Source organism: Pan paniscus, chromosome 11, assembly GCF_029289425.2.
Source record: "Pan paniscus chromosome 11, NHGRI_mPanPan1-v2.0_pri, whole genome shotgun sequence".
Taxonomy (NCBI): domain Eukaryota; kingdom Metazoa; phylum Chordata; class Mammalia; order Primates; family Hominidae; genus Pan; species Pan paniscus.
Genome location: NC_073260.2, coordinates 92,088,253 through 92,106,896, shown reverse-complemented (window position 1 = coordinate 92,106,896; position 18,644 = coordinate 92,088,253). Strand labels below are relative to the sequence as shown.

Sequence of the window (18,644 nt, the reverse complement as noted above, 5' to 3'; positions counted from 1 at the left end):
TTTTTTTTTTTTTTTTTTTTTTTTTTTTTTTTTTTTACTATATGAAAATCCTCTCTTAAAAAATGCTTGACTAGGAACCAGGGCAAGATGGCCAAAAAAGGAACAGCTCCGGTCTGCAGCTCACAGAGAGATCAACACAGAAGGCGGGTGATTACTGCATTTCCAACAGAGGTACCCGGTTGACCTCACTGGGACTGGATAGACAGTGGGTGCAGCCCACAGACAGCGAGCTGAAGCAGGGTAGGGTGTCACCTCACCTGGGAAGCACAAGGGGTCTGGGAACTCCCTCCCCTAGCCAAGGGAAGCCATGAGGGACTGTGCCATGAGGAACAGTGCACCCTGGCCCAGATAGTATGCTTTTCCCCCACAGTCTTCGCAACCAGCAGACCAGGAGATTCCCTCCGGTGCCTATGCCACCAGGGATCTGGGTTTCAAGCACAAACCTGGGTGGCCATTTGGGCAGACACCGAGCTAGCTGCAGTTTTTTTTTTTTCATACCCCAGTGGCACCTGGAATGCCAGCAAGACAGAACCATTCACTCTCCTGGAAAGGGGGCTGAAGCCAGGGAGCCAAGTGGTCTAGCACAGCAAATCCCACCCCTACAGAGCCCAGCAAGCTAAAATCCACTGGCTTGAAATTCTCGCTGCCAGCACAACAATCTGAAGTTGACCTGGGATGCTCAAGCTTGGTTGGGGGAGGGGCATCCACAATTATTGAGGCTTGAGTAGGCCCTATTCCCCTCACAGTGTAAACAAAGCCACCAGGAAGTTCAAACTGGGTAGAGCCTACTGCAGCTTGGCAAAGCCACTATAGCTAGACTGCCTCTCTAGATTCCTCACTCTAGGCAGGGCATCTCTGAAAAAAAGCCAGCAGCCCCAGTCAGGGGCTTACAGATAAAACTCCCATTTCCCTGGGAGAGGGCACCTGGGGAAAGGGGCAGCTGTGGGCGCAGCTTCAGCAGACTTAAATGTTGCTGCCTGCTGGCTCTGAAGAGAGCAACAGATCTCCCAGCACAGAGCTTGAGCTCTGCTAACGGACAGACTGCCTCCTTAAGTGGGTCCCTGATACCCGTGTCTCCTGGTGGGGAGACACCTCCTACCAGGGTCAACAGACACCTCATACAGGAGAGCTCCAGCTGGCATCTGGCAGGTGCCCCTCTGAGAGGAAGCTTCCAAAGGAAGGAACAGGCAGCAATCTTTGCTGTTCTGCAGCCTCCACTGGTGATACCCAGGCAAACAGGGTCTGGAGTGGACATCCAGCAAACTCCAGCAGACCTGCAGCTGAGGGGCCTGTTAGAAGGAAAACTAACAAACAGGAATATCATCAATATCAACGAAAAGGACATCCACACAGATAACTCATCTGAAGGTCACCAACATCAAAGACCAAAGGCAGATAAATCCATGAAGATGAGGAAACGCCAGTGCAAAAAGGCAGAAAAAAAATGTGATCCTCTTCTCCTCCAAAGGATCACAACTCCTCGCCAGCAACGGAACAAAACTGGACGGAGAATGAGTTTGACAAATTGACAGAAGTAGGCTTCAGAAGGTGGGTAATAAGAAACTCCTCTGAGCTAAAGGAGCATGTTCTAACCCAATGCAAGGAAGCTACAAACCTTGAAAAAAGGTTAGAGGAGTGACAACTAGAATAACCAGTTTAGAGAAGGACCTGAATGACCTGATGTAGCCAAAAAACACAGCACGAGAACTTTGTGAAGCATACACAACTATCAATAGCTGAATCAATCAAGCAGAAGAAAGGATATCAGAGATTGAAGATGAATTTAATGAAATAAAGCATGAAGGCAAGATTAGAGAAAAAAAGAATGAAAAGGAATGAACAAAGCTTCCAAGAAATATGGGACTATGTGAAAAGACCAAACCTATGTTTGATTGGTATACCCGAAAGTGACGGGGAGAATGGAACCAAGTTGGAAAACTCTCCTCAGGATGTTATCCAGGAGAACGTCCCCAACCTAGCAATACAGGCCAACATTCAAATTCAGGAAATACAGAGAACACCACAAAGATACTCCTCGAGAAGAACAACCCCAAGACACATAATCATCAGATTCACCAAGGTTAAAATGGAGGAAAAATGTTAGGTGCAGCCAGAGAGAAAGGTTCAGTTACTCACAAAGGGAAGCCCATCAGACTAACAGCAGATCTCTCTGTAGAAACCCTACAAGCCAGAAGAGAGTGGGGGCCAATATTCAACATTCTTAAAGAAAAGAATTTTCAACCCAGAATTTCATATCCAGCCAAACTAAGATTTATAAGCAAAGAAGAAATAAAATCCTTTACAGACAAGCAAATGCTGAGAGATTTTGTCACCACCAGGCCTGCCTTACAAGAGCTCCTGAAGGAAGCACTAAATATGGAAAGGAAAACTGGTACCAGCCACTGCAAAAACATACCAAATTGTAAAGACCATCGACACTATGAAGAAACTGCATCAACTAACAGGCAAAATAACCAGCTAGCATCATAATGACAGGATCAAATTCACACATAACAATATTAACCTTAAGTGTAAATGGGCTAAATGCCCCAATCAAAAGACACAGACTGGCAAACTGGATAAAGAGTCAAGACCCATTGGTGTGCTGTATTCAGGAGACCCATCTCACATGCAAAGACACACATAGGCTCAAAATAAAGGGATGGAGGAAGATTTACCAAGCAAATGGAAAGAAAAAAAAAAAAAGCAGGGGTTGCAATCCCAGTCTCTGATAAAACGGATTTTAAACCAACAAAGATCAAAAAAGAGAAAGAAGGGCATTATATAATAGTAAAGGGATCAATGCAACAAGAAGAGCTAACTATGCTAAATATATATGCACCCAATACAGGAATACCCAGATTCATAAAGCAAGTTCTTACAGACCTACAAAGAGACTTAGACTCCCACACAATAATAGTGGGAGACTTTAACACCCCACTGTCAATAATAGATCAAAAAAACAGAAAATTAACAAGAATATTCAGGACTTGAACTCAGCTCTGGACAAAGCTGACCTAATAGACATCTACAGAACTCTCCACACCAGATGAATAGAATATACATTCTTCTCAGCACCACATCATACTTATTCTAAAATTGACCACATAATAGGAAATAAAACACTCCTCAGCAAATGCAAAAGAACAGAAATCATAACAGTCTGTCAGAACACAGTGCAATCAAATTAGAACTGAGGATTAAGAAACTCACTCAAAACTGCACAACTACATGGAAACTGAACAACCTGCTCCTGAATGACTACTGGGTAAATACGAAATGAAGGCAGAAATAAATAAGTTCTTTGAAACCAATGAGAACAAAGACACAACGTACCAGAATCTCTGGGACACATTTAAAGCAGTGTGTAGATGGAAATTTATAGCACTAAATGCCCACAGGAGAAAGAGGGAAAGATCTAAAATCAACATCGTAATATCACAATTAAAAGAACTAGAGAAGCAAGAGCAAACAAATTCAAAAGCTAGCAAAAGACAATAAATAACTAAGATCAGAGCAGAACTGAAGGAGACAGAGACACAGAAAACCCTTCAAAAAAATCAGTGAATCCGGGAGCTGGTTTTTTGAAAAGATTAACAAATATATAGACCACAAGCCAGTTTAATAAAGAAGAAGAGAGAGACGACTAAAATAGATACAACAAAAATAATAAAGGGGATGTCACCAGTGATCCCACAGAAATACAAACTACCATCATAGAATACTATAAACACCTCTACACAAATATACTAGAAAATCTAGAAGAAATGGATAAATTCCTAGACACATATACCCTCCAAGACTAAACCAGGAAGAAGTCAAATCCCTGAAGAGACCAATAACAAGTTGTGGCAGTAATAGCCTACCAACCAAAAAAAGCCCAGGACCAGATGGATTCACAGTTGAACTCTACCAGAGGTACAAAGAGGAGCTTATACCATTCCTTCTGAAACTATTCCCAACAATAGAAAAAGAGGGACTCCTCCCTAACTCATTTTATGAGGCCAGCATCACCCTGATACCAAAACCTGCCAGAGGCAAAACCAAAAAAGAAAATTTCAGGCCAATATCCCTGATGAACATTGATGCAAAAATCCTCAATAAAATACTGGCAAACTGAATCCAGCAGCATATCAAAAAGCTTATTCACCATAATCAGGTCTGCTTCATCCCTGGGATACAAGGCTGGTTCAACATATACAAATCAATAAATGTAATCCATCACATAAACAGAACTAATGACAAAAACCACATGATTATCTCAATAGATGCAGAAAACGCCGTTGATAAAATTCAACAGCCCTTCATGCTAAAAACTCTCAATAAACTAGGTATTGATGGAATGTATCTCAGAATAATAAAGAGCTATTTATGACAAACCCACAGCCAATATCATACTGAATGGGCAAAAGTTGGAAGTACTTCCTTTGAAAACCGGCACAAGACAAGGATGCCCTCTCTCCCCACTCCTATTCAACATACTGTTGGAAGTTCTGGCCAGGGCAATTAGGCAAGAGAAAGAAATAAAGGGCATTCAATTAGGAAAAGAGAAAGTCCAATTGCCCCTGTTTGCAGATGACATGATTGTATATCTAGAAAACCCCATCATCTCAGCCCAAAATCTCCTTAAGCTGATAAGCAACTTCAGCAAAGTCTCAGGATACAAAATCAATGTGCAAAAATCACAAGCATTCCTATACACCAATAACAAACAGAGAGCCAAATCATGAGTGAACTCCCATTCACAATTACTAGAAAGAGAATAAAAGACCTAGGAATCCAACTTACAAGGGACGTGAAGGACCTCTTCAAGGAGAACTACAAACCACTGCTCAATGAAAGAAAAGAGGATACAAACAAATGGAAGAACATTCCATGCTCATGGGTAGGAAGAATCAATATCGTGAAAATGGCCATACTGCCCAAGGTAATTTATAGATTCAATGCCATCCCCATCAAGCTACCAATGACTTTCTTCACAGAATTGGAAAAAACTACTTTAAAGTTCATATGGAACCAAAAAAGAGCCCACATAGCCAAGACAATCCTAAGCAAAAAAGAACAAAGCTGAATGCATCATGCTACCTGACTTCAAACTATACTACAAGGCTACAGTAATCAAAAGAGCATGGTACTGGTACCAAAACAGATTATCAGATATATAGATCAATGGAACAGAACAGTCATCAGAAATAATGCCACACATCTACAACCATATGGTCTTTGACAACCCTGACAAAAACAAGCAATGGGAAAAGGATTCCCTATTTAATAAATGTTGTTGGGAAAACTGACTAGCCATATACAGAAAACAAACTGGACCACTCCCTTACACCTTATACAAAAATTAACTCAAGATGGATTAAAGACTTAAATGTAAGACCTAAAACCATAAAATTCCTGGAAGAAAACCTAGGCAATACCATTCAGGATATAGGCACGGGCAAAGACTTCATGACTAAAACACCAAAAGCAATGGCAACAAAAATCAAAATTGGCAAATAGAATCTAATTAAACTAAAGAGCTTCTGCACAGCTAAAGAAACTATCATCAGAATGAACAGGCAAACTACAGAATGAGAGAAAATTTTTGCAATCTATCCATCTGACAAAGGGCTAATATCCAGAATCTACAAGGAACTTAAACAAATTTAAAAGAAAGAAACAACCCCATCAAAAAGTGGGTGCAGGATATGAACAGACATTTCTCAAATGAAGACATTTATACCACCAACAAACATATGAAAAAATGCTCATCATCACTGGTCATTAGAGAAATGCAAATCAAAACCACAATGAGATACCATCTCATGCCAGTTATAATGGCAATCATTAAAAAGTCAGGAAACAACAGATACTGGAGAGGATGTGGAGAAACAGGAATGCTTTTACACTTTTGCTGGGAGTGTAAATTAGTTCAACCATTGTGGAAGACAGTGTGGGTGATTCCTCAAGGATCTAGAACCAGAAATATCCTTTGACCCAGCAATCCCATTACTGGGTATATACCAAACTATTGTAAATCATTCTCCTATAAAGACACATGCACGTGTATGTGTCTTGCGGCATTGTTCACAATAGCAAAGACTTGGAACCAACCCAAATGCCCATCAATGATAAACTGGATAAAGAAAATATGGCACATATACACCATGGAATACTAGCAGCCATAAAAAATAATGAGTTCATGTCCTTTGCAGGGTCATGGATGAAGCTGGAAACCATCATTCTCAGCAAACTAACACAGGAACAGAAAACCTAACACCGTGTGTTCTCACTCATAAGTGGGAGTTGAACAGTAAGAACACATGGACACAGGGAGGGGAACATCACACACTGGGGCCTGTTGGGGGCTGGGGGGATAGGGGAGGGATAGCATTAGAAGAAATACCTAATGGAGATGATGGGTTGATGGGTGCAGCAAACCACCATGGCACGTGTATACCTATGTAACAAACCTGCACATTCTGCACATGTGTCCCAGAACTTAAAGTATAATTTAAAAAAAAATGCTTGACTATTGCACTTACCTTTGTGGACAAATTTATAAAATTATTTAAAATCAACTCTACATGCCTAGTTTCAACATTCACGACCAATCCTTGCATTACAAGAACTCCTTTTTTTAAGCTAATTTTTTTCAGTTCCCATTGTTTGGAATCACATTTCCAGTAATTTCTGTAAGAAATATATATGAGACCCCACATATATAATGTTTTCTTCTTGCTTACATACATAAATACCTGGCTAAATATAAAATAGGGGCAACTTTGTTTTACCTTTTAAATTCTGCGCAGAGTTTTACTCTTTAGTTACATTAGAGTTGCAGAGAAGTCAGAGACCAACTTGATGTTGATTCCGTTAGAGGAAACCTGAGTAATCTTATTTGTGGCCAGGCATGGTGGCTCACGCCTGTAATCCTAGCACTTTGAGAGGCCAAGGTGTGCGGATCACAAGGACAGGAGTTCGAGACCAGCCTGACCAACATGGTGAAACTCCATCTCACTTGAACCCGGAAGTGGATGTTGCAGTGAGCCGAGATCAGACCACTGCACTCCAGCCTGGGTGACAGAGCAGGACTCTGTCTCAAAAAAAAAAAAAAAAGCCACACGTTTGTTTTTCCTGAATGTTTACATGATTATTTCTTCATCTGAGAAATATGAAAATCCTACTAATGTATTCCCTTCTCAATAAACTCACAAGCAAAGTGCTGTTTCTTTCTTAGACAAGTAAAATTTTCTATTTTTTCCATTTATCTTTGCTTCTGTCTTCTCTCTCCTTTCTTGGAACCCACATTGTAACCAAATTGTATAGACTGGATTTGTGTGAAGATACTATTAAGCACTACCTCCCTTGTAATTTTTCATTTGTGAATCATATTTTCAAAAGAACTGCCTACATTTATCTTCTCCACTTCCTTGCCCTCTATTTATTCCTGAGTCTGCTCTTGCAGTTAGTTTCCCAACCATCTTATACCTTTACCTTCATCCCTATTCCACAGAAACTAGTCCTGTGGGTGGCCCCAAAAGTCAATAATGCCAAAGTAAAGGCAACGTTTTTTTAGTTCTGACAGACCTTGGGTTCTCAGCATCATTCAGCCATGTTATCCACCACATCATTCTCCCTTGGTTTCCGTGATGCCTCCTTGCCCACATATGTGGCACTCTTTCCCAGTCTCTTTTCCTCCTTTGCTCATCTCTTAAATGAGGGCTTGCACAGGATTCCGTCCCAGGCTCTTTCTACTCACACTCCAAAAAGCAATCTTGAAACTGACTACAGTCCCACAGACATTTATTCCAGAAAAACAGAAATTGACCCTTCTGGTCTTTAAACTTGAAGCTTACACTTGTTTTATCTGAGATCCTTTCTCAGGCAAAAGACCACCAGGCCTCTCAAAAAGTATCAAACTGAAATTCACCAGATTATCACATCCAGACAATGAGGCCAGGCCCCTCATTCATCATGATTGCTTCCTGAGTTCCTGTTTTCCCACACAGTTACATTTCTTCCCTGCTATATAAACCCCTAATTTTAGTGGGTCAGGGAGATGGATTTGAGACTAATCTCTCATCTTCTTGGCTACAGCTCCCAATTAAAGGCTTCTTCCCTGGCAATACTTGTTGTCTCCCTGTTTGGCTTTCTGTGTGGCTACCAGGAGGACCTAGGCCAAACCCCTGGTGCTTCAGTAACAGATTTTTGTGGCTGGGTTGCTGTGGTCTAGGAGTCTCAGAAGCCCTCCTAAGCAACTGCCCGCCCAATTTTGGCTGGAAGTGAGTTTTGGTCTCTCTGGCCCTGCTGCTGCCAGCCCCAGCTGAGTTCCTGATTGCTAGGAAGAACAGCCTTTGAAATGTGACACTGGCATCTGGATAAGTGAGTGTCCTTTCTTGGCCCAGACAGCAAGATCTGCTCAAATTGAAAATTTTAAAAGGAGCTTCCATTTGCAGGTTAAACCAGCCCAACTGACTAAGAAAGGGAAGCACCCTGACTCTCAGTATGATACTCTAGAGAGCGTGTTTGTAATTTCTGTGTTTTTGTCTGGCCAAGTTAGTGTCTTTTTTGGGTACCAGACAGTGGGATCGGCTTCTCTCAATTTGGAAAATTCCTAAGAAATTTCTGTTTGCAGGTTAATAAAGCCCGATTGAGAGAGAAAAGCACCTCGACTGTTTCAGTTTGGACACTGTTCGGGCTTGTCTATTGCTTCAGCAGTCGGATTGTGTTTTGGTGATTGTGTGTGTCAATATAGTAATGGGAAATTAGAATTCAACAAACAAATATTCTTTTGTACTACGTTTGCCCCAATATTCTTTGGAATCTGGAGTTGGCTGTTGAATGGGAAAGCCAGGTGGAGTCCCATGTATTCTGGCTTTTATGCCGCTGTTTTAAGCAGGGTTGGGCCTGGTGAGTAGTTTCCACATGACGTTCTTCTGTAGTGCTGTTTGGCCCCAGGGTTCTTTGGAATCTAGCTTCTAAAAATCAAACTGCCATGGAAACTGCTTTACCCAAAATTCTGGTTCACAGCCTTCATTGGATTACCGATTGGAGCAAACAAATTTTAGCCATGTGGACTTGGTTGTAGATTCGTGAGTTTGTATTGCTATCTCATGGCTAGAGTTCCAAGGTAAAAGCTGTTGGATCTTTGTGTGTGTATACATGTTTAGATGTGTTTATCTAGATGTACATTAACTATGTTATACACTATACCTACCAAATTGGCTTATAAATAAGAGTGCTCATAAATTAAGTCCAAAGTGTTTTTCAAGTTCACATGACTTCAGTAAATCTTTAATAAACAAGCTGTCTTTAAAATTATTGGTAAAATAAAAATAGAAATGTCTTCAGAATTGTCAGCATACATTTTTGTCTCGGTCTTATATTTGTCTCAGCTAGATAATTTGAGGTATCAGAGTTTGGCAGCAGGTTATAAAGCTATAAACCCAGTGAATATTTGTGTGAATTCTCATAAGACTAATTTAATGCTGTTAGTTTAATGAAAACAGCTGAATCTTCTGAGTTATTGATAAAAATGCCCATGTATTAATTTTAAGGTTATTTAGGTGAACACCTGACATTCACAGGTTATAAAATGGTTAAGAAGGAAATGATGCAGAAATAATCTAGATAAACTGCTAAAAATAAATAAAATGTAAATGGTCAAATGCTGTAAATGAACTTTTGGCATAATCGGAAATATAATCATTGGATGTTTGAGTCATTTCCAATTAAGAAAAGGTTATGATGTGGGGAACATGTTTCTAAAAATTGTGGAATGGTTCTCATCTATAAAATACTAATATCTGCTAGGCAGCTCAAGATTTCTTGCTTCCTAGGTTTTTACTGAAATTTAAGGTTGTTACTAAGGATAAGAATTCCAGTTCATATGTAATTCTATATATAAAATGTGCAAAAGACAATGTTTTTATTCAGAAAAAAATAATTTTATCTAACTCAGAAGTTATCTAAAGTTTATTAATAATTCAAATTATGGACTTGAAAGGTTACTTATGAAACAAGGTAGAAAAGAACAAGTAGACGAGAGAGATGCGGAGAAAGTTATGAGTATAAAGATGTATTTTTGGTAAGGAAGGTTATAAAGAAAATAATTTCGTATGACAAAGCATCTTATAATGGTATTTTTTTTGTCCTAAAGTAAAATGACTGTTTAAAAAAAAAAAAAAAAGAAGAAGAAGAAAAAGAACGAAAATCCAGGACAAATCAGAAAGTCTAAGCATATCATAGATGGTGTGTGTAAGTCATGTCGTTTCTTTCCTATTCTTTGTGTGTCTACCTTTATGTACAGACAGAGAAAATACAAAGTATAAAAGGCTTAAATAATATTCTCTTAAAACCAGATAGAATATTGGAGAAATCTGGCTAATTAACACTGCTCATAGTTAAAGCTCTTAGTCTTGATGAAAGTAAAATAAGAAATATTGTAAAGAAACACATTGGCAGTTTGGCAATCCTTTCTTAATATAGTTAACCATGAAGCCAGATAGAAGCCAGATATAGCAACAACCAAATTTCACCTACATGCTTGCATTGCTTCACACTGTATTTGCTCTTCTGCATAGATATACTATCATTACAGTATAATACTTACTGGTCACATACCTAAATTGATTTTTTTTTTTTTTTTTGATACAGATTCTCACTCTGTCACCCAGGCTGGAGTGAGTGCAGTGGCATGATCTTGGCTCCACCTCCCAGTCATGCAATTCTCATGCCTCGGCCTCCTCCAGAGTAGCTGGGATTATAGTTGTGTGCCATCATGCCTGGCCAATTTTTGTATTTTTAGTAGAGATGGGGTTTTACCATGTTGGCCAGGCTGGTCTCGAACTCCTGGCCTCAAGTGATTCACCCACCTTGGCCTCCCAAAGTGCTGAGATTACAGGCCTGAGCCACCATGCCCAGCCTAAATTGAATTTCTTAATTGCACAAAATATATAGTGGTATTGGTGAACTTAAAGACATTAAATTGTGCATCAGGAACAAAATATTCATCATGTGTTTTTTTGGCTCTGGGTAACACTATAGCCTCCAAGTTAAACTGAGTAGAAAATTTTCAGGTTGGTTTCCTGTTTGTTTTTTCTTTTAATTTGCATTTATTTGCTGTTTCTTCTTCTTTAGGTTTTACTTATATATACATATTAATAAAACCATTGATGGCTTTTAGTTTCTAATGTAAGGAAAGCTTTTATTTGGTTCCATGAATAGTCATTTTGTTTCCTATGCATTTCCAGTATCTCATCATTTGCTCTACTTATCCAAAGTTCCTAAGCTACCTTTTTCAAGCTTCCAAAAATTGTTGGTGGACACCAGCCTTTAAAATTTGTTTGGTTTTGCTTACCTCTAATGAACTAGAGAACTGTAAAAACTTTAAGGTTCCTGGCAAAAAATAATAAAAGGTTTATTCTTCTAAGTTCTGAACAGAAATAGTACATTATTATTGGTTATTTGGAAAAGTAGGTGAGAGAAATGTTTAAATGGTGTTTATTTCCAAGGTAATTCAATTCAATCAACAATAGCGGTTTCAGATCTTTTCCTTTAATGAGGCAAAACTGCTATATGGGTACAAAGTTTTAATATTCAGAAAAAAATTGGCTTTGTCTTTAAGGAAATTATATTGATTGGGCTTTCTCTCAAACTAATTTAGTTGTGTTTACCATTATTAAGATTAAATAACATTTACTTGGATTAAGTCATAAAAAAAATTATGAGACTTTCTAGTGTTTTTTTAATCCTAAGCCATTTATCACTGATGGGCCTTCACATGTATACTTGACAACAAAATATGTACATACAAGTGTTACGCCAGTTTGAAGATTCTAGTGGTGTAAGTCACTTAAATCAGTTGTCAGTACTTTATCTAGAAACCAATCTTGGAAATGTATGATGAGGCTCTTTCAAAATAGCTGAAAAGAAATTACTGTGTGCTTATTGTCACTTTGTCCTTGTTTTGTTGTATACTTTTTAAATGAAAGATTTATCTTCATACTGAATTTCCAAAACTGATACTTGCATTTACCTTTTTTTTTTTTAAATGATGGAAAGAAAAGTTAACTATCTTACTTTGGTAAGTTTGGCACAGGACCTACCACATTTTTGAGGCTCTAGGTCACAGTTTTGTCACTAGAATGCTAGCAGATAAATGCAAGGAGTAACCTAACCACTTTAATACAATGGATTGTATAATGGGTTGAAGTGTTTCAGACAGTAACTACTAGGCACCAAATCCCAGGGTTTTATTTTGTGACATATTAGAGAGAATGATGAGGTTTCCTGCAGTATAAATACGCTATTAAATAATTCTTAGGAAACAATTATTTAGTAATTCAAAGGCCTTTGACTCCTGGATCCAAAAAAGACACCAATACCTGCTAAATCTTGAGCACTGACACCAAATGAAGCCTCGTCTTCAGACTCAGGAGAAGGTGACAATCAAAATGAACTGCTTTCATGAGACATAGGGCTAGAAATTAAAACCATTCAATCCCTCTACGCCCAGGAACTATTGCAGAAAAGGTGAGCATGTGAGCTTGTAAGGGCTGATTTTGAGTTATAAAATTAGTTCAGGGTTTTTCTATAAATTAAACATTAGCATCAAAAGCACACTGATGCAAGGCCAATGTCTGGGCCCCTGTGTCATAACAGGGTTTTCTTGGAGCATTACTCTACTCTTTAATAGGAAATCGTAAAATGTTATAAAAAGATGGCTGGGTGTGGTGGCTCAGGCTGGGCGTGGTGGCTCAGGCCAGGGGTGGTGACTCAGGCCGGGTGTGGTGGCTCATGCCTGTAATCCCAGCACTTTGGGAGGCCGAGGCAGGCGGATCAGCTGAGGCCACGAGTTGGAGACCAGCCTGGCCAACATGGTGAAACCCTGTCTCTACTAAAAATACAAAAATTAGCCAAGTGTGGTGGCATGGCCTGTAATCCCAGCTACTAGGGAGGTTGAGGCAGGTGAATTGCTTGAACCCAGGAGGCAGAGGTTGCAGTGAGCCAAGATCGCACCACTGTAGCCTGGGTAACAGAGCCAGACACCATCTCAAAAAAAAAAAAAAAAAAAAAAAAAAACTTCACAGAAATCCTACCTTATAGTCAAACTGATTAAAATTCGGTTTATAAGGCTTTATTAAAATTAGCTTTAACATTAAAAATATACCATACAAAGGTAAAATTTGATGTTCTCTTTTGAATAAAATGTTTGTATAATATTGACATAAAATATTTGTTTACCTTTTGAGTGAACTGTGGGCGGAAGAAAAGGAAGAGGGAAAGACATTTAGTTGGCCTCATGCTGTCTTTATTAGGCCTTATTGTTGGGAAACTGAGTCGCCTATCAAAGGGTAAATGTGTTTGATCTTTTTGGCTAAATGAATAACTATTTTGTAGTGACCTGTGATCCTATTTTGTGATATCAAGTGTCTTAAATCTTTGATACTGACAGACTTCCCAACAGCAAATATTTCAAGTTCTAAATTCAGGGGTTTTTTTTTAACCTCAAACTAACTTTTTTGTATATTAGCTTCCTTGAATTCCAATACAGACAGACATGTTAGGCTTCTTTGGTATATTAGAATTATACAGGAAGCATTATCAAATGTGAGGTGGTATTTAACTTCCTTTGGGTTATATTTATATAGATGTGCTATTAATATGTGTTGCAGGACTATATGAGATTCCTAAAATTCTGATATGTCTTAATATATGGTGTCAGTAATGATGATTATTATGTTAAATTGTTGTATGCCAACAGAAAAAAAAATTTCCTTGTCAACTGTGTCTTTATGGCTCTCCTAAGACTTTTGTCATTGCAATTGTTGTTTTGCATTGATTCTTTTCAAAAAGTGACTTATAATCAGATATAGTCCAGAGCTTGTTTATTTAGGGGACTTCATGAAAAGGAGTCTTGAATGCAGATTTCTGATAACTTTGGAGACTGTGCCACTGGAATACAGAAAACTTCTAGGACTCTTAATTAGAGTCCCTCTTAATTAAAAGGCTGACATGTTTATAAAGATTACTAACCCAATATGAAGCACAGCAGGAGTTGATTGCATGGACTGAACTAATGTGGGACTGAAATAATTTTTTATGGTTTTGTTTGAAAAAGTCTGGAGAATTTTTGTTTTTTGGAATCTGGAGAATTTTTTCTTTTAAGCTCTTTATAACCTTTAAGAATACAGTATATTAAGTAGAGTATACCCTTTTAAACAGAATTTGAGGCATTTTCTCTCTCCCTAATTTCTCCAGAATTTATAAACTATTTGTGAATATTCTTAATTCATGGCAATGTGTTTTCTTGCATACATTTAATAAAAATCTGTTTTCTTTTATAAGGGGACACAGTTGGAGGAACAAGTTATTTTCCCAGGGCTTTGACTGAAATGGCCTTGTGAGAGGTTCCAGCAAAGCCAATTAGGAGAGCCCATACGGACAATAATTTTTGCTGCACTTTGTGTGGGTAAATAAGCCAAGTATATGTAACTGAGGCTTATTTTGCAGGTAGGCCCATCCAGCTGTGATATGTCTTTGGTGGAAGCGGGGAACAGTAATGATACAGATTGTGTCTCAGAAGAAAACTATAGTATTAGATTAACTTTTGATTCCTGGATGGCCACGTGGTCACCCATAGTATGGAACTGCCCACCACGCCATTCCTCAGCATGAAGCTGCCAGAAAGATTGAGGATCAGATTCCCCATGATCCAGGAATTGATAAATAGAAAGAGGGGGACTGAAACCAACACAATAGTCCCATATACAATTCTTTCGAATAAACATAGAAATTGACCCTCCTGATCTTAAAGCTGAAACTTATATTTGTTTTATCTGAGTTCCTTCCCCAGGAAAAGGACCCCCAGGCCTCTCAAAAGGTATAAAAGAACTGAAACTCATCAGACCATCACATCCAGACAATGAGACACCAGGCCCCTCATTTATCATGATTGCTTCCTTACCCCTCCAGAGTCCATCTTCCAACACCTAGTTATATTTCTTTCCTTCTATCCATACCCCTAATTTCAATGGGTCAGGGAGATGGATTTGAGACTGATCTCCTACCTCCTTTGCTGCAGCTCCCAATTAAAGCCTTGGCAAAACTTGTTGTCTCAGTGATTGGCTTTATGTGCAGCTAGCAAAAGAACCTAGGCTGAATCCCTGGTGTTTCAGTAACAATTGCACCCACTCTCATTGTTTCAGCAAGGATCTCTACATTAATGTCTCCCCAACTGTGGACCCTTTTCCTGAACTCCACACCTGTGCAGCCAACAATCTGATGAACATCTCTTCATGGATGTATCCAAGGCATACAAACCCAGCATACCTAAATCCGAATTTTTCTCCTTCTCCTGCAAACCTGTCCCTCTTCCCACATTTCCTATCTCAGAAACTACCATTTATTCACCCAAGGACCAAAGCCAGAGACCTGGAAGTCATTTCCACCCTGTCCTCACCCTTACCTCCTCACCACAACTCCCCAAGAGACCTATTGATTATACTTTCCAAATGTGTCTTGAATCCATCCATTTCTCCCCATTCCTCTGGATTCCTATTTTCCTAACTGGTCTCCTTGCTTCCAGTTTTTCCACTCTGCTGTCCTGGCATCATTGCATCTGCCATTCTCTCTCTCCCTGTCTTGTACCTATCCAAGCCATTCCTCAAACTGAAGTCAAAGTCGTTTTTCTACAATGCAAATTCTATTTTGGTCCCCTCTCCTTATCACATTTCAGTGGATAAAGTCCAAAACTGTTCATATCCCACTTCTGCTTGCCTGTCAAGTTTCATCTCTCTGAACTCCTGCCTCTCTCTCCACAATGCCACCATACTAATATTTTCTGGATACCTGGAACACTCTAGTTTCTCTTTCACCTTGGACCTTTGCACATAAGGAGCCCTCTAACTGCAAGTTATTGTCTCCTTCCAGCTAATTTTTCCTCCTTCTTTAGACCTCAGTTCAAATGCCAAATATCTGGGAAGCTTTGGCTGTGCCCTTTGGACTCTAGTAGACATCCCAGCTTTTTTCCATCAAAGCACTGCTGCACTTTATTATTTACTATTTTGTTACCTGCATTCACATACACACACTAATCACTATTAGGGCAGGGACAGTTTCTACTGTGCTCATCATTGCTTCCTCAACTTTCAATGACACTATTAGGTAATAGGTGCTGAGTAAATTACCTCCAATGCTAACAATACTGACAGGAGTTGCTTATTTTATTCCATCAAGGTGTATCAAATCAATATACGAGTGCATGAAAAAATGGAATTCACACCAGTTGTTAGTGTTTCTTCCAAGTACTTCTTCAGGTGCCAAGCTACACTGGTCACTAGAATGCCATTCCACAACCTTTCTTTTAGTTTTGTAGAGCAATTAGCATTCAAGTTAGTTGCCGGTCTTAACGCCATTTCCAAAAACTGCCATAACATCAGGAAAGACTGGCACTTGGAGACTTTTAGGATTCCCAGGCCCCCTCTCATCGACTTTTTTTTGTTTTTCGGTTTTTTTTTTTTGGAGACAAGAGTCTCACGATGTCACCCAGGCTGACTGCAGTGGTGCGATCTCACCATAACCTCTGCCTCCCTGGTTCAAGCGATTTTCATTCCTCAGCCTCCTGAGTAGCTGGGATTACAGGAGCGCACCACTACACCTGGCTAATTTTGTATTTTTCGGTAGAGACGGGGTTTCACCATATTGGCCAAGCTGGTCTCGAACTCCTGACCTTGTGATCCACCCGCCTAGGCCTCCCAAAGTGCTGGCTGCAGGGAGCCGAAGGCCCTTGGGATGTGACCAACTCAGCATTCTGCTGGAGGCTATATGATCAAACAGCAAACTGTTTATCATGAATGCAGCACGTGGGCAAACTCACACTGCCTTGCCACCAAAAGGTTTGCTGAGCGCCTCACTCCCTGGCGCCAGGCTCCTTGAAATTATTTATTGAGAAATCTAGCACCTATTGTTCAAAGACTGCAGTCTTGCAAGCCTGCTGTGAATCAAGCAGCCAGCCAACAAGCACCTCCCCTTCTCGCTATCTCTTTTGCCTAATAAACAAGAAGGGCTGTGTAAAGCTCAGGGCCCTTGTCCACTAGAGGCAAGGTGCCCCCTGACCCCTTCTTCCAGATATACTCTTTTGTCTCTTGTCTTTTATTCCCGCGTTCGCCCCTCTTTGTTCAGTCCCCTAGGTCCGTGCGGGTTACATAGTGGCACCCCGAACAGCAACAGCATCGGGTGCTCTACAGCTGGGATTACAGTGTGAGGGACCACGCCCGGCCTCATCGATATCTTTTAAGTACCACCTCCTTTCACCTCTTTCCCAGAAGCCTCTGCTCATCTCCAGCACAAAGTAATTCGATACAAATTTACAAAATGGTCATTACCCAGGATCACCTGTCTCCGAAGTTAAATGGAAACACCTGTATTAAAGCCTAAAGCTATTCGGTCTGGAAAAGTCCGGCTCCTCTCCAGCTTCCACTTCTTTAGGCGTGCAAATAAGATTCGGCAGAGTAAGCATCAACTTCCTTTAAGCTCAGACCGCACTTTGTGCTCAGTACTGTAATTATCTGCCCTTTGTGTCCTATCCCTTGGGCTGTAATGTATACTAAGGAAGAGCCCTTATCTTATTTCTCAATCTCTGTCAGTACCCAGCCAAGCACACAGTAGACTTTAATATTAGTGAAAATAAATGAAACAGAAAATTTCTTCCCCAGCTTTGAACCTAAATAGATGAGCACCCTTAAGCAAGTCACTTCACCTCGCTGGAACTCAGTTTCCCCACCTAGGCCTCCGAGGGCTCCTCAAACTCTGGCAACCTCTAGCCTAAAATGCTGCGGAGATCTTACCACAAACCTGGGGTGTCTGGCAGGCTATCTGCATTGATTAAAAGAAGGGAACGAAGCAAGAGAAAAACAAGTCCTCAATTGTTTTCCGCCGAGAAGGCGCCGCTGGAGACACTCACCCTCCCTAAACCAGGGGGCCATGTAGCTCAGGATGTAGGTAGGGTCCAGGGTCTTCCGGATATAATCCTGGAAGGCTTGCAGGCTGCGCCGCTGCTCGGTGGTCATGCCGGCCTCTGCTTCCAGCTAGCTACGTTCCCCGCAGGCTGTGCCTCACCAGCTTTAAAGCCGGGTAGGAGGAGGGCGTGGCGAGCGGGGAAAGCAGGGATTTTCCGAGGAAATGATGCCGGACGCGAGGCGGAGCTGCATAGGAACTTTAATAACTAAAGGGAAAATCGAAAGTGCAACTAGCGGCGGGCGGGGTCCGCGGAGGCTGTTTTGCCTCGGGCTAGTTTCGTTTCCCTCCGCACCGAGGAAGCCCGGGAACGGAGAGGACCCCTAGGAATTGCTTTTATTTTTATGATCTTATATTTTGTTTTGCTTTTATAGCGCTAACGTTTAGACACAGTAAAATGCACACAATCTGAGTGTGCAATTCGATGAGTTTTGTAAAGTGTACACCTGTGTACCCAGTTCTCCCACGTCGGCTGGGTGCCAGGGTAAGTCTATGTTTAGCTTTATAGGAAACCGCCACCTGTTGTCCAAAATGACTGATTACATCCAGTTTACATTCCCACCCGCAGTAGGAGAGCTCCAGTAGATAGACACATTGGTCAGCCTTTCTTTTTTTTTTTTTTTTAACTTCCATCTTGG

At 40.3% G+C, this 18,644-nt stretch overlaps 1 protein-coding gene across 4 annotated transcripts in view; it reads right to left on the bottom strand.

Moving 5' to 3' along the window:
• Positions 1-18,216, bottom strand: part of RIGI (RNA sensor RIG-I) — a 75,891-nt gene extending 57,675 nt beyond the window's left edge. For 3 of the 4 annotated variants that reach the window (XR_008619741.2, XR_008619742.2, XM_003830100.5), the window contains exon 1: positions 17,954-18,216. Coding sequence is in view for 2 of the 4 variants with exons in the window: in XM_003830100.5 (XP_003830148.1) it covers positions 17,954-18,059 (106 nt within the window). In the remaining 2 variants the exon portion in view is untranslated. The remainder of the gene's footprint in view (positions 1-17,953) is intronic. The other variant, XM_055092060.2, reaches the window with a different exon arrangement.
• Between the last annotated feature and the right edge of the window lie 428 nt (positions 18,217-18,644).